General features: G+C 34.7%; 1 protein-coding gene across 2 annotated transcripts; it reads right to left on the minus strand.

The window, feature by feature from the left end:
* On the minus strand, window positions 1-25,715 carry gcl (germ cell-less). 2 transcript variants are annotated; one of them, XM_089090470.1, is made up of 4 exons: window positions 25,616-25,715; window positions 11,086-12,164; window positions 8,016-8,192; window positions 1-2,581 (listed from the first exon to the last, which is right to left on the minus strand). In XM_089090470.1, exons 2-4 carry the CDS (start codon window positions 12,141-12,143, stop codon window positions 2,395-2,397), a joined length of 1,422 nt encoding a protein of 473 aa, XP_088946596.1. In that variant the 5' UTR covers window positions 12,144-12,164; window positions 25,616-25,715; the 3' UTR covers window positions 1-2,394. The 2 variants fall into 2 exon arrangements, with proteins under 2 accessions (XP_088946596.1, XP_088946597.1); XM_089090471.1 differs by having other exon boundaries at window positions 25,605-25,706.
* Between the last annotated feature and the right edge of the window lie 977 nt (window positions 25,716-26,692).

Genomic DNA, 26,692 nt, shown 5'->3' on the forward strand with positions numbered 1-26,692 from the left:
TAAAAAGACAAATTTTTTATTTATTTAGAAAAAGCAATATCCTTTTGAAAGCAAAAATGCGAATCATACATCTGGATCTAAACTATAAGCACAGTTATAAAGACAAACTGTGATTATATATCCAGCCAAAGAAAATGAAGTAATATAAGGAATAATCGTTACAGCGAATAAACAATGTACAGCATAATACACACAAAAACCGATTTAAAAAAGACTAAATGCCAGCCGAGAGAAATTGTTGGCCCCTAACAGGTGGGGTCAAAGTCCACATACATAAAAGAGAAATATTGATTTTGTTTAATACGAAATTTATTATTGAGACGTCAGAGTCCCGTACCATCTGGACAGTCGTCCCGCCGAGATTACGAACCTGCGAAGATGGTAAGCCTGTCAGGCCGGACTGCAAAGTGTAGGGATGCCGAAAAAGCTTGCAAAGCGTTTATTTATGTATTATGAATTTATAGTCTTTAGGAAACTTATTACTAAATCTTTTATACCTCTGATTCTTTAAAAAAAATACACTGTTTAGCGAACTTGCATAGCGATTTGCATTGTAGAGAATGATAGTGCTTTGTAGCTCATTGAATTCCAAAATATTGACGAAACAAAAAGAGGCCTGGTTTGCGAGCGAAACATGATCCTTGAAAATTGGTGAAATTTGGCCTTAATCGAATTTATATTCTTTGTTTTGGTTATGTTTCAATGTTTCTTGAAATTCTAGTTGATATCCAATGGTCGAATTCGCTTTGATGCTGAATCGTCGTTTCCTTTGAAGTAGGAACAAGGTGTAAGAAAACAATATTTTCGCGAAAAAACATATTTATTTCAGATTTCATCAAATAATTCGTGTAATCAGGTTACTGTGTATTACCAGTAAGATTTTTTTAAAGTAATTTGCCATTAAATGTTCTGGTTTTACTTCAGGCGCTCACATTTCGACAGTTATTTTCTTGGATTTATTCACTTTTGCACTGAAATATCAAGCAGTTAACAAGTTGTATGTGGCTACTTAATGCTTATCATACTGCTAATAATTAGTCTCTCGTGTATATTCAAAAATTCTTTGGTTCTTCAAAAAGTTAAGAAACTGAATTCAAGAATTCATCGACAACAGTTTATTGATGGTGTTTGAGAATTTGGGTGTTTTTTCGGGGGTGGGCTTGTTTTTTTTTTTTCAATTTTGTATGATGAACAAGAATATGAACAAAATATTCATAATTTCTTCTTATATGCATAGCCATGGGGGACAAAGGGGGGATCCAGCCTCACCCCCCCCCCACCCTGGCTGAATGACGCTGCCTTATATTTTTATATTTTGTTTTGAGATTTCTGTTATACAGCGTTGGAAATGCCAATTAGACCAGGTACGCCCCCCCCCCCCTAAAATTAAGCTCATGGGCGCCCATGTGCATAGCTATTCATTAATGCATTATTCGCAAATATCAGGGAAAACTTGGAAACATCTAAGAAATTTGGCACAAACAATATTAATGATTTTATTTAGTGATAGTGATTTGAGATGATATTAGTGGTATTCGATTGCTGAAACTCCTACGAGTATTCGAATACAAGTAAATTATTTTTTTTTTTTAATAATTTGCTATATTTGGTATATTCTAAATTTTGGGGGGATCTCATCCCTGGCGTTTAGGCTGAAGTTCAGCTTTTTTTTAACTTTCTAATTGCAATTTTAAATTTTATTACTATCTTTACTAAAAGTACATTCTCTATGAGTCAATAAACCAACAAGTACATTATTTGTGAACCAATACCCCGTTCAACTTCAAAAAGTTGGACAATTCTGTACAATTTTTTATTTATTTATTGAACAGTTTTTTTTTTCAAAAATCGCTAGTCTTTTCACCAACACACTATTAACTGAAATCTACACATTTGATAAACAGATATAGCTGCAATAGCTTTATCCAGAATAAATACACATCGTTCTCCCCAAAACAAAAAGGCATATTTCACATTTTTATAGTTTTGCAAGTAAGCCAAAAGCTTTTCGCAAAATAATTTTTTTGGGGGGATTAAGATGAGAAAAAACATTAAAAATTGCAAGGCATAACTAAATGATGAGTCTTCATTTTTGTGAAAAATACATAGAACAATGTTGGGCAGTTCCCGATCATGGCCAGTCTCCTATACCGTATATGAAGTAAATATGCATTTGCAGACGTGATGACCAGAGGAGAAGGATCTACTGGACGAATTTTTGTCATTTTCCAAATCATTTTCAAAAAATTGTTTGCTCAGTTTAGGCACAACCATATGATTCAGTTAACTAAGCAGTTACAAACTCAAATAAGAAAACTATGTGTTAAACCAAATATTCGAAAAAAAAATAATCACGTGTTGAATATACAAACTCCCGCGTTACACGCTCAAAAGCTACTGATCAGTTGCAACAGGAGAAACAACGAGAAAATTAACGGATAGTATCACCGGGAAAACTAAAAGATCAGGATCCAAGGTCATCACCCGAACGTCTTCAGAACGATTCAATGTCACCAGTTTTACGCCAGTTGACTGAGTTGTCATGACTTGCTGAAAATCATTGACGGTGGTAGCAACAATCCTAAAAGCAGTAGAAATAAATTAGCTACTAGTCTGCAGGTATTTGGTCGATTATTTAATACTAAGATTACACTTTCTTTGTGAAGTTATTAACCCCTCTAAAGAAAATCGTTTATGAAATAATCGGTACTTGTCTAAACCCCTTTGCGCTCAAATTGTTCATTCATTGACGCATTGCAGAACCGGTTTTTTGTTAGGTTATCTCACTTTGCGCGATATAAAACTAAGTGAAGTGACAGAATGGATCGAAAATATATAATTTGGGCTATATATTTACATATTAGGGGGAGGGTAAAGTATTGGACAGTGTGAAGTCAGAAAACAATTCTTACTACATAATATGCAGAATAATTGTACCTAACACATTAGGCATCAAACCCGCTATACTTTTCCCCCACCTCTCCTAATGTGCAAATATATAGCCCAAATTTGTTTCTAAAGTATTATATTTTTATCATACTTAGGTATATTTCATTAGGATTGACGCTCAGGACTGAGCGTCAGAAATATTAGAAGAATGCTAGTTAGGGGGTATATCATACAAGTACCAAATAATCTTTTCTTCTTGCTGAACAAACTCTATGACAGTACTTTAAAAACTTATTTTAGTTTATTTAGTTTATTTATTAAGTTTAGTTTATTTATTCAGTAAGTGATTCATAAAATAATTTCTGATATTTTACAGACTTAGAATTTATCAAATATCATTTATAATAAAACCATGGACTTGAAAATAGTAAATAAAACATTATTTACGAAAAAACTTATTTAGTTTATTTAGAAAGTACTTTCAATACTTTAAAATGCTAAGCATGGAAGGCAAAAATTTTTAAGCCATTATTTGCAAGGCATGGAAGATTCTCAAAACGAAATTAAATAAACACAATTCGATTTGATGCACAAAAGAAACCAATTTGACAAGAATCAATCAACTTATAATTTCGTCAGACAAACTTATAATGGATCTAACATTTATATGAGATTAATTAAAAAAGCTTTCCTAAAAATTAGTTTTTCAAATAAAATTAAAGCCCATTTTATACTCAAGCGCAGCAGATACAAATACCTTTTGAAGTTGAAACTTAAAACGACCAGAAATTACTATTAAAGCATAAATGAAACCAAAAACGAACAGAAATTAAATAAACAATCATAGCAAAAACATACCACAAGTAATAATATAAATGAATAAATAGATCTTAAAGCGAGTAATGCTTGGATTGAATATGAATATCAAGCTTAAAACGAAAAAGAATATTTTCCTATTGAAGCATCTTACCCTCCAATATCTTTTGACGCTTAAAAATTGAACTAGAACTTTCAATTTCCAATCAAATGAGGCCTCTGAAGTATATACGAGCATTCCTTCCATAAGAACCATATATGCCCCCAGGGCATAACTTATAACCCTTGCCCCTGACGACTGGGGGGGGGGAGATGTCCTGCTCAAACATATAATTTCCAGAAATTTCAACAACGTTGAACAAAATAGCTACATCAAAATTTTGATTGGATGTGTTTGGGGAAATGGAGAGCAGGGAAGGGGTGTCAGTTGCCTTAGAATCACTTTCGACAATTAAGAGGGTAACTAGCCATTTAAATTTCCAATCGAATGAGCCCTTTCAGAAGTTTCTATGGCAACGTTGTCTATACAAAACCTTATATGCCCCCAGGGCATAACTCACAACCCTTGCCCTGAATGATATGGGGGAGTTGTCATCCTCAAAGACCTATTTCCAGAACTTAAAACTACGGTTAATAAAATGGCTGTCTCAAAATTTTGATTGGATGTGTTTGGGGAAAAGGTGGGCTTGAGAGGGGGGTTAGTTGCCCTCAAATCACTTTCGACTACTAGAAAGGGCACTAGCCCTTTGAATTTCCAATCAAATGAGTCTTTTTTGAAGTTTTGAAGTCTTTTTTGGGGGTTAGTAAAACCCTTGCCTTAAGGGTTGTGGGAGAGTGTCCTCCTCAAAAACATATTTTCTATCTGGAAATCATTTACGCTGAACAAAATGGCTATCCCAAAATTTTGATTGGATGTGTTTGGGGGAATGATGGGCGTGGGGTGGGGCTAGTTGCCCTCCAATCACTTTCGACTATTAAAAAGGGCACTATCCCTTTGAATTTCCGATCGAATGAGCCCTTTTTGAGTTTCTACGACAACGCCTTCTATAAAAAACCTTATATGCCTCCAGGACATAACTTGAAACCCATGCCCCGAAAGCTTTGGGTGAGTGTCCTCCTCAAACACATATTGTATATCTCTTAATCAGCTACGCTGAAAAAAATGGCTACCTAAAAATTTTGTTTGCATATGTTTGGGGGACTTATGGGCGGGGGGGGTGGGGGGAGTAGTTTCCCTCCAATCACTTTCGACTATTAAAAAGGGAACTAACCCTTTGAATTTCCAATCGAATGAGCCTTTTTTGAAGTTTCTATGACAACGCCTTCTATAAAAACCTTATATGCCCCAGGGCATAACTTAAAACCCTTGCCCTGAGGGTTGTGGGGGAGTGTCCTACTCAAAAACATATTTTCTATCTGGAAATCAACTACGCTGAACAAAATGGCTAACTCAAAATTTTGATGGGATGTGTTTTGGGGAATAGTGGGCGTGGGAGAGGGGCTAGTTGCCCTCCAATCACTTTCAACTATTAAAAAGGGCACTAGAACTCTCGACTTCCGATCGAATGAGCCCGCTTTGAAGTTTCTACGACGACCCCTTCCTTATTAAGTTCCTCTGGGGAAGAAAATAATAATAAATAATAAAACATTGGAGCCGTATGGCCTTTACTATAGGCAACGCTAGTGTTGCCTCTGACTACGGTAAAACTCAAAAGTCTGAAAAGCAAAAGGTTAGCCAATTAGCAGCATTTGTTTCTGAAAACAAAGGTTTGAGGCATAAATCTTGTTTCATTCTTTTTCTTTTGATATATTTTTGGTGGGATCAGAACTGAACTTTTCAAAGTAGGCTACCTTTTCTACTACTATTCATCATTGCTCGTATGTCTTGCCTGCTTTTGTGATAATAACCTTCATCTTGCTTAGTTGTGTGATTGTCTGTATCATGCATTGTGCTCTTCTTGTAAAGTTTGCTAAGATAAAAATGTTCAAATGCCTCAGTTTGGACATGTATTTTTATTTTAAATTCAAAAATGTAATCACATTTTTCCTAGTACCCAAACATTTTTGTTTAATAATTTGAAAAAAAGTTTCTTTTTGATTTTCAAGCATATGGGTTTCAAGAACGGATCAGTTGTGGGATCATTGCACTAAATGGCATTGACGATTGGTTTCAAAACTGGCACTAGTTTGGACTAGTACTGTAGTTTGGACTAGTAGTTTCCCGTACTGTTTTTCTAGCACCCAAAACTTTTGTGTAATAATTTTCAGAACTTTTTTTTTTAATGTTCAAGCGTTTCAGACAGAGAAAAAAGATACAAACTAAGAGATCCAGAGAGATGTTACCATATTTACAAAGCTAATATAAAGAACTGTATTAGAAACCTTCTTAAGAAAGAAACAGCAAAGCTTTAGTTTTTTTTTTACCCAAAACTCTGAACCCTTCGAGACTATAAAACAAATATAATGTCAAAACCAGAACAACCTGCAACAATTTTCACTTTTTAAATGAGAATTTAAAATTAAATAGAAAGCAAAAGGACACAAAATAGTAGTTTGACCAGTGTTATCTTCAGCTGGTAAACGAAGCAACATACATCTCGTAATCTTTTCAACAAACTTCGAAAAACATAAATAATGAATAGTCCGTATCGTCGCTCAACGGAAGACATCAAATATGTTAAAAGGCTACGCACATAGTAAACATAAATGTCTCTAAATCTAAATAATGATTGGCGACGAATTGAGTCAAATGTTAATACGCTGCACAAGACTCTATCTAATAAGTCCTTTGTCATTACACAGCATGATTTGCACGTTTTTGCTGTTTTTACGAATTGTGCCTAAATTGGAATTTATTTTTATTCTTGAATATTAAATTTTTAAAGTAATTTCCAGGGGCAAATAAAGCACAGTGTATGTTTTAATTAAATGCATTAATCATTTTAAAGCATTAAATTATTCTACATCAGACACATTGTTATTTCAGGATTTTTTTTTTTATGACTTAAATCAATCTGCATTCACCACGTAACATAAAAGACTATACCCTTTATTTTTCGACAAACCTTCCGGTCTATCTTGTGTTTGGAGGTTCAGCATTAAATCTGTTTCCAATAAGTTAAACAAAAATTACACTTTTGGCACTTCATGATCTTTAGATTATAACACAACTCCTTTCACCTTGAAAGAGGAACCACGAAAGGCTAAGTGACGTTTTAGTTGAATAACAGACCTGGAGCCAATTGGGGGTCCAAAATATGCAAAATGAGCTAAAAATCACCTAATTTACACTCAATTAAGAAGCTTAAAAATCCTGGATCAGTTAGATTACCGCACCAGGGAGCAAAAAAGAGCTTTCATCCTGATACAGAAAACAATCCAGAAATTAAATTACTAAAATGTTGCTAGCGTTTTTTTATTGCTCGTCTAGCAATTTACCACCCAAGAACTATACATAAAATAACCTAGTAAAGCAGTCATAAATCTTTGAAGTTTTATTTTAAGTGTTTACTTTGACTGATAGAAGTTATAGTCAGGTGTGGAGGTTGGTTCTGGAACTTCTACTATACTTGTGTATTGCCTTCCAGTAAAAGTAAATACTTGTGTATTGCCTTCCAGTCAGTAGTTTCATCTACTGAAAAGGACAAAACCCTTACCAATCTTGGAGGTAAGAATTTCCCCTTTCTGCAAGCATACACCTGCATGCCTAAGACAATTTACAGAAAGTGGGAGGGGGGTATGATTGAAACGTTTCGGTACTTGTAGCTCTAAGACCCCCAGGCTTAATTATCCGTACTATGTACCAAGCTGAGATCAAGTTTGTCAGCTATAATTTAAATATTTATATTGTTTTATATTAATATTGTCAGTTATAAATTTAAAATGATTAATAGTCAGGCATGGAGGTTGGTTCTAGAACTTCCACTATACTTTTATATTGCCTTCCAGTAAAAGTAGTTTCATCTGCTGATTAAACAATCTAGAAAAAAGAGCTAACATAACAAGTGCTGGAGCAATGGAGAATCTTTGCTGCTGATCGACAATCCTAACTATGCAGGCACATAGACTCAGGCCCATGGGGGGGGGGAGTACCACCAACAAATCAATTAAAAGATCATATTATTTCAAAAGGACAAAACCTTTACCAATCTTGGAGGTGGGTAAGAATTTCCCCTTTCAGCAAGCAGCTATGATCATAATATTTACAAGGAATATATTTTGTCAGCTGCTCCATGTTACGTGGGAAACTAGTCCCCTTTCTTACACAAAACTTGCCCAAAACCACAACTGATAGGAGAATAACAGCTTACCTGTACATAATATTTCGGGTTCTTTGCTGACTTAAGGACATGCTGTTATCTGAGCGGGCGTTCCGTTTAATCTTAATAATTCCTCCTTTGTCATAGGACATTACCAGGTCTAGCCCAAAATTATACCCCGTCCATCGCCACATATGCTGAGAATCCGTCTGTAATAGTCTTCCACATCTGAAAAGAGTTAGAGAGCATCACTTTTCAGTAGATTTCGTTTCTTTACTTTAATAAGAAGGTTAAAAAAAGGATACGGCATTTGAGTTTAAAGTCCCTATCGGTGATGCTGATCTCCGTTTCAAGACCTTTAAGCCAGGGTGCACAATGGGGGTTTGGGGACCAGTCATCCTGTGCTTTCACACACCCTTCCTGTTTACCTTCCCCATATTCCTCTAGGTACCCATTTAGAGCTGGGTCCACTCTGGCTGAGCTTACAGAGTCACGCCACTGATCCTCGTTCCAAACCAAACAACCAGCGATACAGGACTAGAATTCCCGTCTTCTCGGATAAAGGATTCTAATTCCAGCGCGCTAACCACTCGGATAAGCATAAAAAGAGTGAAAATTCGGATAATGCACAGTAAAACAAAAGATAACAATGAGTGAGCAGCCTAAAAATTTTGAAAAGGATTTAGCAAGGAAATACGTGGAGGTAAGGATTTAATTTTTATTATGTGTTAAAAATCTATGCTTTCCATGGATGGGGGGCTCCCTACATCGATAATGTCCTTCAATTGTCCATGACATACCATTTGAAAAGCGTTGTACCCCCACAAGTCAGAGCCCTCATATAAGATCTAAATGTTCTATAATGATTCATACGGCTGTTCCCCTTTTCATTTTAATAATGTCTTTTTCTTGTCGTCAATCTAAAAGTGAAGTATATTCTTCTTAATTGCTTTTCTGTTTGCATAAATGAAAAACACATTTTTTTAATACCCCAATCATGTTTACCCAAAAACTCAATACCTGTTCTGAAGTTTTACTGTGCAAATTTATTCCTTTTCAAATGCAATGGGCTTTCGTGCAATAATTTTCTTTGCCTTTTATTGCAAAATATACGGTGTGGTCATTGACATTTCCAAAAGTCAATTTCATTTCTAGTGACTTTTGAATTTCAAATTTTTTTAGAATCTCCCGTTATTATTTTAAAAACAACCAGAAATTAAATAATTTAAAAAAAAGTTTGTTCAACTGAAAGTAAGAGCAACATTAAAACTTAAAACGAACATAAATTAATTTGTATATGAGGGTCTGCCTCCTCATATACTCCTCATGTAATTTTAGCTCTTCATGCTAAAATTACACCTTTTTGTTCCAATTCTTAAAGAACGAATCTTGAAACACAAGGACCATTAGATATAGGTCTTATTTATTCTTTCTTCCTCAGACCCCTTCATATGGAAGTTGTCGCAGATCATGGTAGTAAACAATTATTGCAAAAACAATTCCATGAAAAAAAGAAAAAAGAAAAAAAAGAGTTTGGAAGTCTGAGCCGTATTCAGGGGTGATGGGCTGCCCCCCTCTCCTGAAAAATATGTCTGGCTCGTACAAAAGTAACGAAAGTATATATCAACAAGTTTGTATTGCATTTTGTAAAGCTTTATTTTATACTCCCCCCCCCCAAAAAAAAAAAAAACTAGATACGGCTTTGCGGCAACCTGTTGAAAATGGCGTAGGATTCAGAGGGAAACTACACCATTGGAATTACCCTGGTTAAACTCGTATAAAAAAAAAAATCAGAGTCCCCCATCTTGAGCAATTGAAAAACTGACTTTTTCTCGTGGGAAGCTTTCTTTTTTTTAATTTTTTGTTTTTTTTTATGGGTGATTGTACCGAACCATTGGTCATAAAATCCTGAAAGGAGGCTCATTAGGAGAAGGAATCTTGAGTATAGAATTGTTACATCTAGTGCCTTGTTTAAGTGGCGAAAGCTAATATTTAAAGAAGATGCAATTTTTTACAAAAACTGTATCTTCATACACAAGGTCATATAGTAAATCTTTTGAAAAGCTGGCTCTCTAGGGCTATGATGTCATACTCAATTGATTCCGTTACCTCAATCCGGGAATGTCATATTCCTTGAAATTTTGTCATAAATTCGTTTTCAGAGTAAACTATCCATTATAAAATTACGAGAAAATAATATACATATTTTTTAAAACTAGTTTTCAAAATTATAAGTGAAATAATTATGAATAAAAATAATTTATGAATAAAAGTGAAAACAGGGGCACTTTACGTAACCTATAGGGCACTTTAACCTATAGGGTTAAAGGGCACGTAACCTATAGGGGCACTTTACGTAACGTAATTTATCTAGTGATAAATTCGTTCACTATTAAATTGCAGCTATCGCTGCAACTATGATATAAAAATCAAAAAAGTCAGAAGCTGAGGAGAAAGAGTAGAAAAATCTAGTCTATATGAGGCCCAATCCGTTATGTGCTCCTCGTTTTTGAATTAAAATCAAGTTGCCATCAATCCATGGTTAACTGGAGAACAAACCAAGACAGATAGTTTGAGTGAGAGGCACAGCTGGTATAAGCCAGCTGTGCCACCCTTGGAAAAAAAAAATTCCCACAGTCGTGTCGAATCTATGCAAAAAATCTCAGTATGTTAATTAAAAAAAAAAAAAAATGTCACATTTATGAGTTGTCTAGGAAGCTTCTAAATTAGGGTGCTTCACAAAAAGTGAAGATGGATTGTTAGATTTATTTTTTAAAAAAATGTCTAAGGACAGTTTTCTGTATTCTTTTCAGTTACTGTGCATCAAACAATAAGCTGTACAAAAAAATGATTCAAACCCAATTCTCAGGGGTATAAAGAAAGAGGGGTTAAGACTGTTAGATTGCGATTTATAGATGAAGGAATCAGACAACTTTTTCTTAATGGGATGCATCAACCCAAACATGAATTTTTGGATCAATATTTTCACGTTTCCTTGAAAACTTGGAGGGAGGAATTGAAAAATGCGAAAAAATGGCACATTTTTCATATATTGACCCACTCTTCTGGAAAAAAAAACTCTGACAAGGGAATCAGACCTATGTTATATTAAGTCACTTACCTCAAACAGTTTTTGAAAAAATCTTCCTCATCTAGTTCTGTTGGCCCTGAATCAATTCCTTGCTCGACTCGAAGCATCCTAAACCACTGATTCTGGAAAGCAGAATTCAAGAAAGAAGTCGGAAGAATTCTGTCATTTTTCAGCATTTCAACGTCATAAGGATGAACAATTAACCAATCTGCCTTCAATACCTTAAATGCTCTTTCAAACGGTTTCCCAATCTCAGTTTCCAACAAAGATGCTTTTTCCTTCCTGTTTTCTAAAAATTCTTGAGTAGCAGTGATCATGTCCTTAGGACAACCAGACCATGCTGGATGTAACTTCAAAAACGTCCATAATTTTAGCAATACATAAATTGAAAATTCTGTCTGAATTACATAAAGATTATTGTATTTAACAAGCTCTGTCATCAGCTCAGCACTTATTTCTCTTAATCTGCTGGGATGTTCATGAACGTGGTGCATCAAATTTAAGGAGAGCCAATCAAAGCAAGTAGATTTAACACTTAGCATCCCATACTCAATGGCAGTCTCATAGAACTTCACAGCAGTATGGACACTAACATTTTGTCGCAAAAGCTCGGAGCAATAATCAAGAAGAGGCTCCATTTGAAATAGGGATGCAGCTGCAGCAACTCCAATAGCTTCATTGCCATCAAGAGTTATCTCATCTTTATACAAAGAACCAAAGCAAATGGTAAGCGAAACAATTGTTATATTCGGATCTTGGATTTCGATGTTGATAGTCGATTCAGTTGATTCTTTCCAAGAGCCAGAGAACATGCTGGCAAAATATGGACTCTGGGAGAGATTCACTCTGTGAAGCTTCCAACTTCGACCAAGAGCAACTATGGAAACATCGCTATTTTGCCCTTCTAGAAACATTGTTCTATAAATGTAGTCAGAAGTACTCTGAAGTTTCTTTCTTCTTTTTGTGCTCAAGCTTCGCTCCAAAGCTGATTCTTCATCTTCAATGTCACTTTCTGAGTCCTCTCGTCTTCTCTTTTTTGACAAGAGACTTTTAGTGAATGAATATGATGAAGAAATGTTCTGTCCCATTGACTAGCAATTATACCACACCTATAAAATAAATAACGACTTGGTTGCATTTCTATTCCTATTCATATTTGGTTATTAGTGTTAATCCTTATTTATATTAAATAAAAAAAAACAAGTTTTTAAAACTGAAAGTAAGGAGCGACATTAAAACTTAAAACGAACAGAAATTATTCTGTATATGAAAGGGGCTGTCCCCTCCTCAACGCCTCGCTCTTTATGCTAAAGTTTTTTATTGTTTTAAAAAATAAAGTTGTGATACAGAGTCAAAATTTAGCGTAAAGAGCGAGGCGTTGAGGAGGTGACAGCCCCTTTCATATACGGAATAATTTCTGTTCGTTTTAAGTTTGAATTTCGCTCCTTACTTTCAGTTTAAAAAAACTTGTTTTTTTTATTTAATTTCTGATCGTTTTTTAGTTAATACAGCTTTTATTTTGGCTAACCGTCATTGAATAAGTAAACAAAATTTGCATAAAAATTTTACTTTTCTTTTGCTAATGGATGTCTTTACAAATTAACTTACGTACCGTAACTAACTTCTATATTCGTATATTTTTCTTCTGGCAAAATATACAAAGTTGCAGATTTTTGCCGATATGAGCTTGAAACCTATGTAATTGGGTTTTCTGATACGCTGAATCTGACCGTCTGATTTTCATTAAAATTCTTTCACTTGTAGGGGACGTTTCTCCCCTCCTTAAAAAATCTTGTATATTTTCTCAGGCTCGTAGCCTTTGATGAGTAATACTAAACCTAATAAAATTTATATATTTAGAATCAGCATTATAAACACATTCTTTTGATACATTTATTGACTTCAAAATTCTGTTTTTAAAAGTTTCGATTACTATTGAGCCGTATCGCTTGTTTTTTTATTGTTTTTTTTATTTCGTATATGTTATTACGTATATGATGGGGTTCTCCCCTTAGTCAATACCAGGCTCTTTACGTTAAAAGTTAAAAACAATTTTGATTCACAAACCCCTGAATCACTAAGGCCGTTTAATTAGAATAGATAGCTCTGTTGAAAGCACTAAAAAAAACTGTAGCGTAAAGAGCGAGGTATTGACTTGGGGGACAACCCCCTCACATACGTTATAATTTCTGTTCGTTTTAAGTTCTAATGTTGCTTCTTACTTTCAGTTGAAAAAACTTGTTTTTTATTTAATTTCTGATCGTTTTTTAAATAATGCTTGGAAATCCGGCCCCCCCTTCATAGAAATGTCCCTTACCCCAAAGAAGCTTCCTCCACGGAAAGATTCTCCAGAGTAACCACCTCCTCTAGCCCCCCGCTCCAGAAGAAAATCCTTCCTGAAAATGTCTGCATACTTCCCAATAACCAATAAATAATGCTGGCAAGTCCGGCGCCCCCTTCATGGCAATTTCCCTTCCCCCAGGACCACTTCCCTCGTGAACAGATCCTCTAAAATAACCCCCGCCCCCCCCATACCAACCACTAACCCAAAAAAAACCAACTGAAAAAAGATGTATACTTACCAATAAACAATACTATATGTTAACATTGGGTAAAGTTCATAATTCATAGCCCTCCCCCTGGGGAATTCGGGGGATTAAGTCATCCTAAAAGACATATTTATCATATTTTCGACCATGATGAACAAAATGGCTATCTCAAAATTTTGATCGGGCGAATTTGGGAAAAAAATAAGCGTGGGAGGGGGGCCTTGTTGCCCGCCATTTTTTTTGGTCACTTAAAAAGTGAAATATAACTTTTAATTTCAATTCCAATGACCACTCCCACTATATTATAGGACAATTGGGTCTAAGCGAACACCTATGAAAAAAAAAAAAAAAAAAAAAAACACGCATCCGTGTTATTTATTCTGGCAAAATGCAAAATTCTACATGTTTACAGATAAGAGCTTGAAACATCTAAAGTAGGGTTCTCTGATACGCTGAATATGATGGTGTGATTTTCATTAAGGTTCTATAACTTTTAGGGGGTCTTTTCCCTTTTTTTGAAAATCAGCCAAATTTTCTCAGGCGCGTACCTTTTGATGGGTAGGACTAAACCTGATGAAAGTTATATATTTAAAATCAGCATTGAAATCTGATTCTTTTGATGTATCTATTGGTATCAAAAACCCGTTTTCTAGAGTTTTGGTTACCATTGAGCCAAGTCACTCCTTACAGTTCATTACCATGAACTTTATTACAGCTAGCAATTTGCTTTACAGAGGTGCTATCAATAAATAAAGAGATTATCAAAAAAATTACGAAAAATTGGAAGTTAGAAGATGAGACAGTGAAAGTATACTCGTATTTTGACTGACTTTTATAAAATCATTAAACACTGTAAGCTTGAGGCTGATATTTCTATTCAACCCCCAAGCTAAATTCCTCAGTAAACTCAAAATGGCCCACATCAACTGCCTCCCCATCCTCCTTAAATCTGGCCAACGATTAAGCATCCTGCATAGAAGAGTACGTTAAATTTTCATTTCAGTATGTTCTTCTTTATATTTGCCATACTTGGAACAGCCTCAATTTAAGTTCAAATTCTCATATTCCAATTTATACATTTCATATTTGTATTTTTCAAAGGCTCGAGTCCTGGTGTTGCTGGTTATTTGGTTTGGAACGGGAGTCAATGGTGTGACCCTGTAAGCTCAGTCAGAGTCGACCCAGCTGTAAATGGGTACCTGGAGAAATCTGGAGGAAAACACGGGAAGCGTCGGATGATTTGCCCAACCACGCATTGCACTCCTGACCGAAGGCATTGAATCAGGAGATCAGAACCTGCGCAATGCAGACCATTAGTCAGCATGCGAAAAAAAAAATTTATACAATGTTTTTGCAGCTAATTTGGTAAAGTCAATGTCAGTAATAAATTGCGAGGACAATTTTCACTTTTCTCTTTATTATAGTGTTCAAATTATCAACTTTTATTAAATTTAAAGAGACTCATTATAGTCATTTTTCTATCTACTATTGATGACACTGAGAGGTTAACGCGTAGATTTATCTTGCCAAAACATTGATTAGCTTTTTTCAGTTCTTTTTCTTTATTTTTACTAGCATTTTAGTTCTGTCTTCTCTTCATTTTTGGACATCTTAGCGCATCCTGAGGAATAACTTAACTGTTTTTTAATTGGTGATAGCACAAAGTTTCAACTTAGTTTGACTTAAATCAAATTTTAAACAAATCAACTGACACTTCTAGGTCTTAGGGTAAAAAAAAACACTGTACAAAGGTGGAAAAACATAAGCAAGCACCAGCGTTTGGTCTGTGTGGCCTTAACCACACTTTTTTTTCTACATTGCTCAAAATAATGATAACAGGAATCATATTATTTAATACCAATAAAAATTATTGAAAAAATATGTATACAAGTAAATATGAATGTCCAAGGCAAAGGATTCTACAATGTCAGGGAAACATTTGTCAACTGTAAGTATTTCAAGTTTCATCAGATTTTCACAAGATGCTTGATTTTTCAATAATTTTCAGGAGAAATTTTTATTTCTGCAGAAATTATTTCAGATCACTTCCCTTTATGCTATTCGAGCTCTATAAAGCACAGACAAGGTTCAGATACCACATCTATAAAGCACAGACACATGTCTTATCCCACATTGCTGCTTCAAAAAGTCATGTGTTGGGGCTAGAATAAATGTTGAATTGTTATCAGGCGATGGAAATGTATCAATGAGGAGGTTTCAGAGTTGGATTCAGACTTTAAAGACGATCTATCATTACGGTAGAAATTTCGCATAGTATAACCACCAAATAAACGACTGAAGCTGATGTAGTGAGGGAAAACACAAGGTTTGAATCTCATTTATCATACAGTTTGTGGTAATGAACTGTAAGTAAGCAGTGATGTGGCTCAATAGGAATCAAAAACTCTGAAAAATGGAATTTTGATATCAATAGATACATAAAAAGAATTGGCTGATTATGTTGATGTCAGATATATAAGATTTTACTGTTACCCATCAGATAAAACAAGCATCTTCTTCTCTTCTTCTTAAAACTAAGCACCTGGATTCCTGAATAGGCTCCTTTTGGCTTCCAACTGCACAAGTTCATAGCTGTATCACTATTTACATAAAACGTAATACAAATACAATTCAATTTGATTGTGGAGCATGAAAAAAATTTGCTTGATTTTCGAAAAAGGAGGGAAACACCCTCTAAAAGTCAAGGAATCTTAATGAAAATCACACCACCAGGTTCAACATATCAGAGAACCCTGCTATGGAGCTTTCAAGTTTTTGTCTATAAAAATATGGAATTTTGGAATGTTCACTTGTTTTCTTTCCACAGAGATGATGGTATCAAACCATTGGTCCTAGAAGATCAGCAGAGGGCTCATTTGAGCAAAAATTAAAAGTTCTAGTACCGTTATTAATTGGCCAAAAAGATTGGAGGGCCTCTGCCCCCCCCCCCGCTGCTCCCCCAAAGTTGTCCAATTCAGATAGCCATTTTGTTCAGCATAGTTCAAAGGTCCCAGTCCCCCAGAAAAATTTGGGATGAAATCCCGCATGAAAATCCCAATGAAAATATTATAGCAGTGTTGTTACCACATACCTCCCCTCATTATTTGAAAACGATCAGAAATTAAATTAAAAATAAACAGCTTTTTCAACTGAAAGTAAGGAGCAACATTAAAATCTCAAAACCTTGCTCTTTATGCTAAAGTTTTGTATTAATTTAAAAAGCAGAGCTGTGACAAAGAGTCAAATTTAAGCCCTAAGAGCACAGTATTGAAGAGGGTGCAGCCACTTTCATATACAGAATAATTTCTGTTTGTTTTAATGTTGCTCCTGATTTTCAGCTGAAGAAACTTTTTTTTTCTATTATTTAATTTTGTTAATATGAGACAAATTGTTGTTACAAACCATTCTGAAGCATATATTGAAGAAGTTTCTCAGCAGTATATGTATTCAAATTGTCAAAAGGATGTAGGCCTATATCATAGAAAGTTGTTGAAAAAATTGGTCTCACATATGAATAGTAAGCCAAAATCTGGATTCCTATAGAGAAAAACCAAAAAGATTTAATGTATTATTTTCATAACCAATGAAAAAGACTATGGCAATTAAAACCAACAGAAATTAATTTTGAAAAGCTTTTTCCACAAAAGAGGTTTTTCAAAGAAAGTAAAGAGCTTCATTAAGCCAGCCAAAGATGAGCAGAAACAAAGTCAAATAATTTTTTAAGCACAAAACTACCATAAACCATAATAGACAAATAAATGAAACCTGAAGCAAACAGAAATTAGTATGAATAGCCAGGGCAATTCATACCCAAATAATTCAAAGATACTATTTAGTAAAACTCTTCCAGCCAGCATCAAAACTTATAAGAAGTGTTTAACAAGATTATTTGTTATGCAACAAAGTCTGCTTTGGTTACTAATGGCAGCATTTTGTTGATGCTGTACCATTCCAGCCAAAATTAGAAGCCATTGCTGCTTGATCTGAAGTGAAGGAACATCCTGAGTAGTTTAAAATATTAGAGGCAGAGGCTGCCAACTTAACCTAGTTCTTTATAAGTGTTATGCAGGACTCCCATGACATCAAAAAGGTTCTAATGAAAGCACAAACCATAAAAGGGCCGTTTTTTAGCTCTAAGGTCTTACATCTAAGATCTTGCATCTTTCAGCAAAGATTATCGTTTTTTAACTCATCTTTGTTCTAAGATCTTACAGCTCATTAATGTTAGCAAAAAGTGTGAAGAATGCCACTGTTCTGCTATATAGAACAATGATGAGAGAACTTTGATGATCTACTCATCCTTGTGCTCAGACCGCTGATCAGAGCAGAATGATGAAAGATGTTTGCATAAAAATGACAAAAGATATAAGATCTTAGTTCAAAGATTTCACTTTTAAGCGTTTCCTGACAAAGATGTAAGATCTTAGCACATTGATGTGTGAACAAACAGGCCTAAAGTTTCTCCTACTCACATAAGGGTTTAACCTTTTTGACTTTACAGCAACTTTTCATAGAAAGTAACTGAAATAGTCAGACATGGAGCTGAAAAAACTGTCATATTCAGCATTTTCTCCTTTTAATAATCAATGAAAATTTTTTGGCCTAGCCCTGATTCTTGTACCAAGGAAAAATATTTAAACCAATATACATTATTATATTTGAAGACAGGGGCGTCCCGAGACTCATTTCATTGGAGGGGCGATCTTTATAAATTTTACCGAATCGCTACCTGATTTAAGTCAATTTTTTTACAAAAATCAAGAATTTTGCTAAATTTAGGGCAATTTTGCAAAAGTTCTGCCGAAATTTTCGCCGTCGGCGAAAATTTCACCAGATGCAAAAATCGTTGGAGGAGCGGTGCGCCCCTCCTCTCCTCCTCGGGACGCCCCTGTTTGTAGATACTAATTTGTATGTTGTTTATTTGAAATTTTCTACATGACTTCTGCTATTGGTTGATTTTGGCAGACTTTCTTGAAAAATTAAAAAAAAAAAAAAAAACAGCATTAAAGTCAACAAAGTTATGCAAGAAAAACAGCTTATTAACTTTGTGGACAGCTTTATTAACTTTATTGATGCCAAGGGAGCCCTGCATTAGGGTGTTAATTTGTTGCTAGCCATTGACAAATCAAATCTTGCACAACTGTTGCACAGAAATATTTATGTGTTCTAGTCCCCAGGCTTCCATACAAAATGCCTACATATAGAGTGGTGTAACTAGGAATTTGGTCAGGGGCTTAATCACAAAAATAATTATTTGTAAAAGTTATATACAAACTCAGATTGGTCAGGACATCAGAAAAATTCTAAAGCATCAAGAAGATACATCAGAATCAAAGAGCACCTCAATTATATTCCAATGTATCATCAAGATGCATTGGAAAAATGCTATTCAGCAAAAGACACATCAGAAAATATTAGTCTAATGTCATTGGTGGATTAAGAAAAAAGATTTTTTAAGCATTTAGGGGCTTCTTGCTCAGTGGTGTTGCTTGGGAGGCAAGGGGACAGCTGTCCCTGTGTGTAACTGCGAAGGGGCATCAAAATGAGGTTTCTTTCTTTACTTATATTGTGGTAGTGATTTGAGGAGAGGCAAAATCCAACATTAACCCTGGGTGCCAAATACCCTAGCTATGCCTCTGTTCTTACTATTTTTGAAAGCAGTTGAGTTAGGTAAATGAAACATTCAGGACCTTCAAGGCCTAAAATATATCCTGTGAAGGATATATTTGAGGCCTAATACTGGTATAAGTGGATAACCAGTCCTGGTCATGAGGAGACATCTAAGAAAACAGTTCTTAGCCTACTTCATAATATGCATAATAATCCTAGTTAACATACTTTCTAGGAAGAGAACCTTTATCCACACTATTTTCTTTGTTTTTCCAGTTTTTTAATCACATTTTTCAATATTTATGTTAATTCTCCAAATCTTGAAAATCGTTTTAAAACATACACCCAAGAGCCATCTAGCTAATCTAACCAAACTTAACCTAAATTTACCACGTAGATAGTTTTGGAGACCACACTGCCTTTCCATGACAATAACATACAAGTTCAAAATAGGGGTAAAATCCTTTTTAATAGACAGTTGTACATAAATTGACAAAAATACCAGATATTTTGGTCACATACACAGTGACTGTCATCACAATTTAAAACAAAAGTTTACATACTAAATCAAATAACACTACATATTGCTTAAATCTCTAATTCTTTCCAAAGCAAAGGCGGAAGCTATTCTCTTTGACCATCTTGGATTCAGTTCATTAGTGTTCAATGATATAACATTTGGACAAAGGTCAACTACATGGGTGAATTGAACTTTACTGTGTCAGATTTTAATAAATTATCATAGAGTTCAGCCCAAATTCACCTGTGTCCCAATTCAAAGCAACATTCTTGTATAAGATTTTCTATAATTCAAGAGTTTCACAAAATTTTGCTTTAAACCCTGACCTCTAGAAATCAAAGAGACATTCTCAAACAAAATAAAATGGTCTGGATAATTGAAAATATGTTCTGAAAGGGCTGAAGTAAAATCTTCAGACTTAGAATCTTGCTTTAAAGCCAAAGAAACAGAATCTTTATGCTGTAATAATCTCATTTCCAAATTCTGTAGTATGTTCCACATATGAGCTTCTGCAAGAACATGGGATCTGATAAACCCCACTTTGTTGCCCCAACGAAGTTAAATCCTTCCCAGAATTTAGAAAACTACCCAAAGTATTATTACTCTTTAAAGCTACCCTTAGACCATTACTCTGTAAAATTCTTCTAAGTTTTTCATTTTGCCCAGGTACATATGGTAAGGAACAAAAAACATCCTTCTCCCGAGTTGTCTCCAAGACTTCCTTAGAAATCTCTAAGAACCTTTTTCTTCTTTTTTAAAAAGGCTGGTTTATTAACCACTCTGGATACATGTTGCTTATTAGTATTCTTCTTAGAAAAGACAACTCCTGCTCAAAAAATTTTGGAGAGCAAATACTACAGATCTGGTCAGTTAAAGAAATGATCAAACCAATTTTTACTTGGCGAGCGTGACCGGAACTATAAGAAAAAAATCTATTGTTATTTGTCAGTTTTCTGTAAATTTTAAAATCTAGACTATTTTCGATTTTTAAAAGAAGAACTTAAAGAAAAGGAAGTTTCCCATTCTCTTCTAATTCAACAGTAAACTTTAAATCCCACCAATAAGTTCTCTTATTTTTTTAATTCAGAGGGGAGTTTTGAGTTTTGAACAAGTAAATGGTTTACCTATGGGGGCCCCTTTATTAGCTAATATTTTTGTGGAGAATATTGAAACAATTGCATTGGATTCATATATTTTAAAACATATCTTTTGGGGATGGTATATGGATGACATTATTTCAGTATGGAATTATGAGGAGGAGGAATTAAAAGGATTTTTGGAACTTCTTAATTGTTTGGGGGGGGGGATTTAAAGTTTATTGTTGAATTAGAAGAGAATGGCAAACTTCCTTTTCTTGATGTTCTTCTTTTAAAAATGAAAATAGTCTGGATTTAAAAATTTGCAGAAAACCAACAAATAAAAATAGATTTTTGTCTTATAGTTCCAGTCATGCTTGCCAAGTAAAAATGGTTTGATCATTTCTTTAACTGACTGGATCTTTAGAATTTGCTCTCCAAAATTTTTTGAGGAGGAAATGTCTTTTCTAAGAAAAATACTAATAAGCAACATGTATCCAGAGTGGTTAATTAACCAGACTTTTTCAAAAATAGGAAAAAAGCTTCTAGAGATATCTAAGGATGTCTTGGAGACAACTTGGGAGAAGGATGTTTTTTGTTCCTTACCATATGTACTTGGGCTAAGTGAAAAACTTAAAAGAATTTTACAGAGTAATGGTCTAAGGGTATCTTTAAAGAGTAATTACTTTGGGTAATTTTCTAAATTCTGGGAAGGATCTAACTTCATTGGGGCAACAAAGTGGGGTTTATCAGATCCCATGTACTTGTGGAAGCTCATAAGTGGGATGTACTAACCAGAATTTGGAAACAAGATTATTACTTCATAAAGATTCTATTTCTTTGGCTTTAAAGCAAGATTCTAAGTCTGAAGATTTTACTTCAGCTTTTTCAGAACATTTTTCAATTTTTCAGACCATTTTATTTTGTTCAAGAATGTCTATTTGATTTCTAGGGATTGGGGTTTAAAGCAAAATTTTTGTGAAACTTTTGAAACAAAGAAAATCTTATTCAAAAAATATTGCTTTGAATCAGGACATAGGTGAATTTGGGCTGAACTCTATCTATGATAGCCTATTTGATTAAAATATGACAGAGTAAAGTTCAATTCACCCAATGTATTGACCTCTGTTCAAATGTTATATCACTGAATGCTAATGAACCGAATCCAAAAAGGTGAAATAGGCTAGCATCCGCCTTTGCTTTGAAAAGAATTAGAGAATTAAACAATATGTAGTTTTATTTGATTTTGCATATAAACTTTTGTTTTAAATTGTTTTAGTTTAGTTCTACTTCTGATGACGTTCACTATATATGTGGCCAAGATATCTGGTATCTGTGTGAATTTCTATACACTGTCTTTTAAAAAGGATTTTATCCCTATTTTGAACTTTTATTTTATCCTAAATTTATCAATATTAGCCTCTTTATATCTTTTTGGTAGAGAGCAGTGATGGTGTTTAACTTTTATATATAGAATATTTGAAAATGGATAAATGCAGTGAAATCTGTTTATTTTTCACAATTTTGTTAAAAAAAATGTACAACAGTGAAGGAAGTGAAGATAAAGGTTCTCCCCCTGGAAAATATGTTAAGTAGGATTATTATGCATATTACAAAGTGAAAATTGTTTTCTTAATATGTCTCCTTATGACCAAGACTGGTCAAACACTTATACCCTAAGCTAATACCTTGTTATTCAAATAATACTACCATCATACTTGTTGATCAATGAATGAAGGATGCTTGTTTTTTTGTAACACTTACTAAAAAAAGCATAAAATTTAAATGACTGAAAATTGGCTTGAAAAGTTTTTATCAATACTAATTTGTTCCCAAGTAATGTCTTCTAGTCAATATTGCGTCTGGGGGACAAGGGCTACTGTTTTTGAACTCCCCCTCCCCCTAAAAATTTTTCTCCAACCTATCAAAAAGTAAATAAGCAGATTTTTTAAGCTCTTGAAAAGATTTTTTGTCCTCATTCCCCCCCCCTCACTAAAAAAAAAAAAATCCTGGATACACCCTTGCTACTAATACTATGGTTTCATGTCATTTGACAGATTCATCATGTAGATGGGAAAGTGTATTGGTATTGGCCTCATACCAAGCTACTATGTCTGCTCTTTTCTTATTTGTAGGGCTGAGAAGAGTGTACCACCATAAGAGGTCTATAGTTAGACCTATCTGGATACTAACTAAAAATGTTTTATCTTAGTTTTGAGTTTTTTTTTTTTTCTTAAGCTTTAAGCTTTGAAAATGTAATTCCTCTTGTTTCACTGGAATTCTAAGTAAGTTTTTTTTTCTTAAATTGATGAATAGATTTATAAATCTTTTAAACCTTGGAAATTAGGATTGAGCAAAGGCATAAGGCTCAAAACACTTCTAATGCCTCACTTATTTATTTTGCAAGTTTTCAGTTTATAACACAAAAATTAGGCCTATTGCCTACTGAAGTCATCAAAATCCAGAAAGAGTAGAGGTAGACAGAGATGTTTCTAGAGTTTTTAGCACCTGGGGAAAAATTGATTAAAGCCCCCACCCCTCCCAACTAGGCTATAAGCAACAAAAGGTGAATCAGTGAGAAATTTGATCAAGGTGGATAACCCCCAGCAACAGCACCTGGGGCATCTTGCCCTCCCCTTTGAGTAGCTCTGAGGGAAGGAGCTTCAAAATACTTTCTCAAGAGACTGTTAGTGCTCTCAATGCATGAGAGTTGTGTTTACCTATCTCAACTTCCCTCCAAGAAAGCAAAAAAAACCTCACCTATATTTTTATCATTTTGTTATTTCATCAATTTTTTTCAATGAAAACATCAAAATAAGGGTTGTCTGATATTGGTAAAGTTCTACAAAATCATATTATTGAGTTAGGACAAATGTGAATGCACTATTTGATGCCTTTGTTTATGCTGATTATGAATATAATAATCATTTCTATTGGAAACTAATTTCAGCCCCCCCTATATATGCCAATTCAAGGTTAGGATAGGTATAGCCTAAAGGGGGGGGGGCTGAAATTCATTTGCAATAGAAATGCTTATTATATTCATAATCAGCATAAAAAAAGGCATCGAATGGTGTATTCACTTTATTCCTAACTCAATAATATGATTTGGTAGAACTTTACCCTGATATCAAGGAAGGGAGGGGGAGGCAGGGCTGTTCCAAGGGTTGGTGACACCAGGAGAAGAATGAATCATGCCTTCCCCTCCCAACTCAAACTAAAAAAAGGCCCCAGCTGCTGCACCCTCCCAGCCACTCTGCCCAGGACAGCTTGCCCTCTGCCCCTTTGACCAGCTGGTAGGTTAAATTTTTCATTATTCATGTTATTGATTTATGCATAAAGTAAGCATACCACTTGATGCTTTTTTTATGCTCTTTCCAAATAGGTCTATAATAATCATTTTTGTCAGAAATGAATTTACCCCCCCCCCCAACCCTATATATACCAATTCGGGGTATATTTGCATATTAAGGGGTAGGGGAAAATTTAAACTTACCTCTTATTTAACCAGAAATAAAATTTGGTAAAGTTCTATGAAATCATATTATTGAGTTAGGACTAAAGTGAATACACCATTTGATGCCTTTTTGGTAAAATTCTACTTTAGCTACTTTTGACTATCTTGGAAAGGGGTTAGGTTAAGAAAATGAAACTTTCAGGGATGGGTCTACAGGTTAAAGTATGTCCTGGGAAGATATTTTGAAGTACCCACCTCCACTCCTTCTCCCTCTAGAGGGTCCTGACCTTTGATGACCTTTAAAAATATGTGAGTTATAGAAGTGAAACTTTGCAAAATAGATCTTCTGCTTAAACGAAGTACAACAGACTTGTTTTCAGCTTCACAACTTTGCTCAATCCCAATTTATAAGGTTTTAAAGATATGCAAATACATTTCCTAAATTTTGGAAATAAACTATTTATATGTCTTAAAATTCTACTCAAATAACTGAAATTGTATTTTCGGAGCTAAAGCCAGAGAAAAAGAAACTGATAACTGAAAATTAAGGTAAAATGTTGTTTTGTCAAAATTTCAATAGGTATAGCCTAGACCTGTCATGTAGGCAAATTTCACGACCCTCTAGAGGGAGGAGTGGAGGTAGATACTTCAAAATACCTTCCTGGGACATACTTTAGCCTGTAGACCCATCCCTGAAAGTCTCATTTTCCTAATCTAACCCCTTCCCAAGATAGCCAAAACTAGCTAAAGTAGAATTTTACCGCCTTTTTTATGCTTATTATGAATATAATAAGCATTTCTATCATAAATGAATTTCAGCCCCCCCCCCCTATATAGGCTATACCTAACCTAACCTAACCCTGAATTGGCATATATAGGGGGGGGGGCTGAAATTCATTTCCAATAGAAATGCTTATTAGGCCTAAATTAATTTCTGTTCGTTTTATATTGACATAGTCTCTTTTGGGGACAACTCAATAATATGATTTTGTAGAACTTTACCTAAAATTTACCCCCACTCCCCTAATGTGCAAATATAAACTCTGAATTGGTATATATATATAGGCCTATGAGGGTGGGGGTAAAAATATTTCCAGCAAAAATGATTATTTATATTTGAAAAGAGCATAAAAAAAGGCATCGATTGGTATGTTTACTTTATTCGTAAATCAATAATATGAATAATGAAAAATTCACCAAACAGCCCAGGGGAGCAATAGCTGCCCCCAAAAGTCACGTCTGATTCGAGAGTATAGCCTAGCTGAAATTCAAGACTTTTTTTTTAGCCTAGTTAGTACTTTACAATAATCTAATGAATAAAGGGTCTGATAACTAACCTAACACCTACTTTTTGAAGTTCAAATGGGTAACATGGACAAAAATTTCTTAGATAGTCCACTCCACATGCTATGCTTCAGAATATATGCAAACATTTGCAAAAGAATAGATAGCAGCAGTTCCTGTTAACTAACAGACGGCTAGAAATAAAATTTTAAAACGAAGCGAAAAAGCATTCCTGATTTTGTGCGTGTTATTGAACCCCGTGCAGCTGAACCCATGTAACCAGGGCCGATTCCAGGATTTTTTTCGGGGAGTTTTTTTCTTTTTTTTTGGAAGGGTACAAAAAAGACTTCAAAGAACACATCCAAAATTTGTTTACATATATTTTTATACGTTTTACAAGTCAGGTAAACGGGGGGGGGGAGGTTCAAACCTCCTAGCCTCAACACTCCCTCTACCCCCTGAAAATATCCCGCATGTAATTGAGCATTCGTGCAGCCGAACCCTCTTTTAACTGGACCCTCGAAGAACTGAGGAACCGTTTAACTGAACCCACGTTGTGTGACTTAACCCATTTGCAATTCAACCCCATTTAACCGAGCCCTCGTTTAACACAAACCCCGTTAAACTCAACTCTTGTGTTACTCCATCCCCATTTAAATCAAGCCCTGTTTGACTATGTTCGACCCAAGGTTTAAGTATAGGTTTGGACTAGCGCTGATTAGAAGCACAAAATATGCTTCTCGGTTTATTCGCAGTTTCTAAATTATGTTACCCACGTGGCTAGCCGCTAACCCCAGAACTTTTCGAAATTGCGAAAAAAAACTCTCATAATTGGGCTTATTGCCAGAATCATGGCAAGATAAAGTTTTTTTTTATGGTTTTATTGTAAACTATGAGCATGGACGGTAGATCTGTCTTTTTCTTTGTTTTTGCTTTGATTTATAGGTAACATTTATGAAGCTCATTTCAAATCTTAATCAACTTTCAATCTTGTCATATGCTTTGAATATTTTAGCCTTGTTTGAGCCCCAGCAAGGCATATGAAGTGATTTTCAACCCTTCTGCATCAAAGAGGGTGAGGTAGAGGTCGTCTTTAAAGTAAAGTTCATGGTTTGCGTCGTAGCTCAAACTTCCAGGGTGC

This window comes from Artemia sp. Qi Xiang Cuo, chromosome 6 (genome assembly GCF_049724085.1).
Source record: "Artemia sp. Qi Xiang Cuo chromosome 6, ASM4972408v1, whole genome shotgun sequence".
Taxonomy (NCBI): Eukaryota; Metazoa; Arthropoda; class Branchiopoda; order Anostraca; family Artemiidae; genus Artemia; species Artemia sp. Qi Xiang Cuo.

What these genes read in the sequence shown, in the direction of transcription:
- gcl (XM_089090470.1), bottom strand. Translation starts at nt 12,143, where the DNA reads ATGGGACAGAACATTTCTTCATCATATTCATTCACTAAAAGTCTCTTG. An exon ending in TTTTTCAAAAACTGTTTGAG is followed by an intron (nt 8,193 to 11,085) that starts GTAAGTGACTTA and finishes AACTCTTTTCAG; the next exon opens with ATGTGGAAGACTATTACAGA. An exon ending in ACCCGAAATATTATGTACAG is followed by an intron (nt 2,582 to 8,015) that starts GTAAGCTGTTAT and finishes TACTGCTTTTAG; the next exon opens with GATTGTTGCTACCACCGTCA.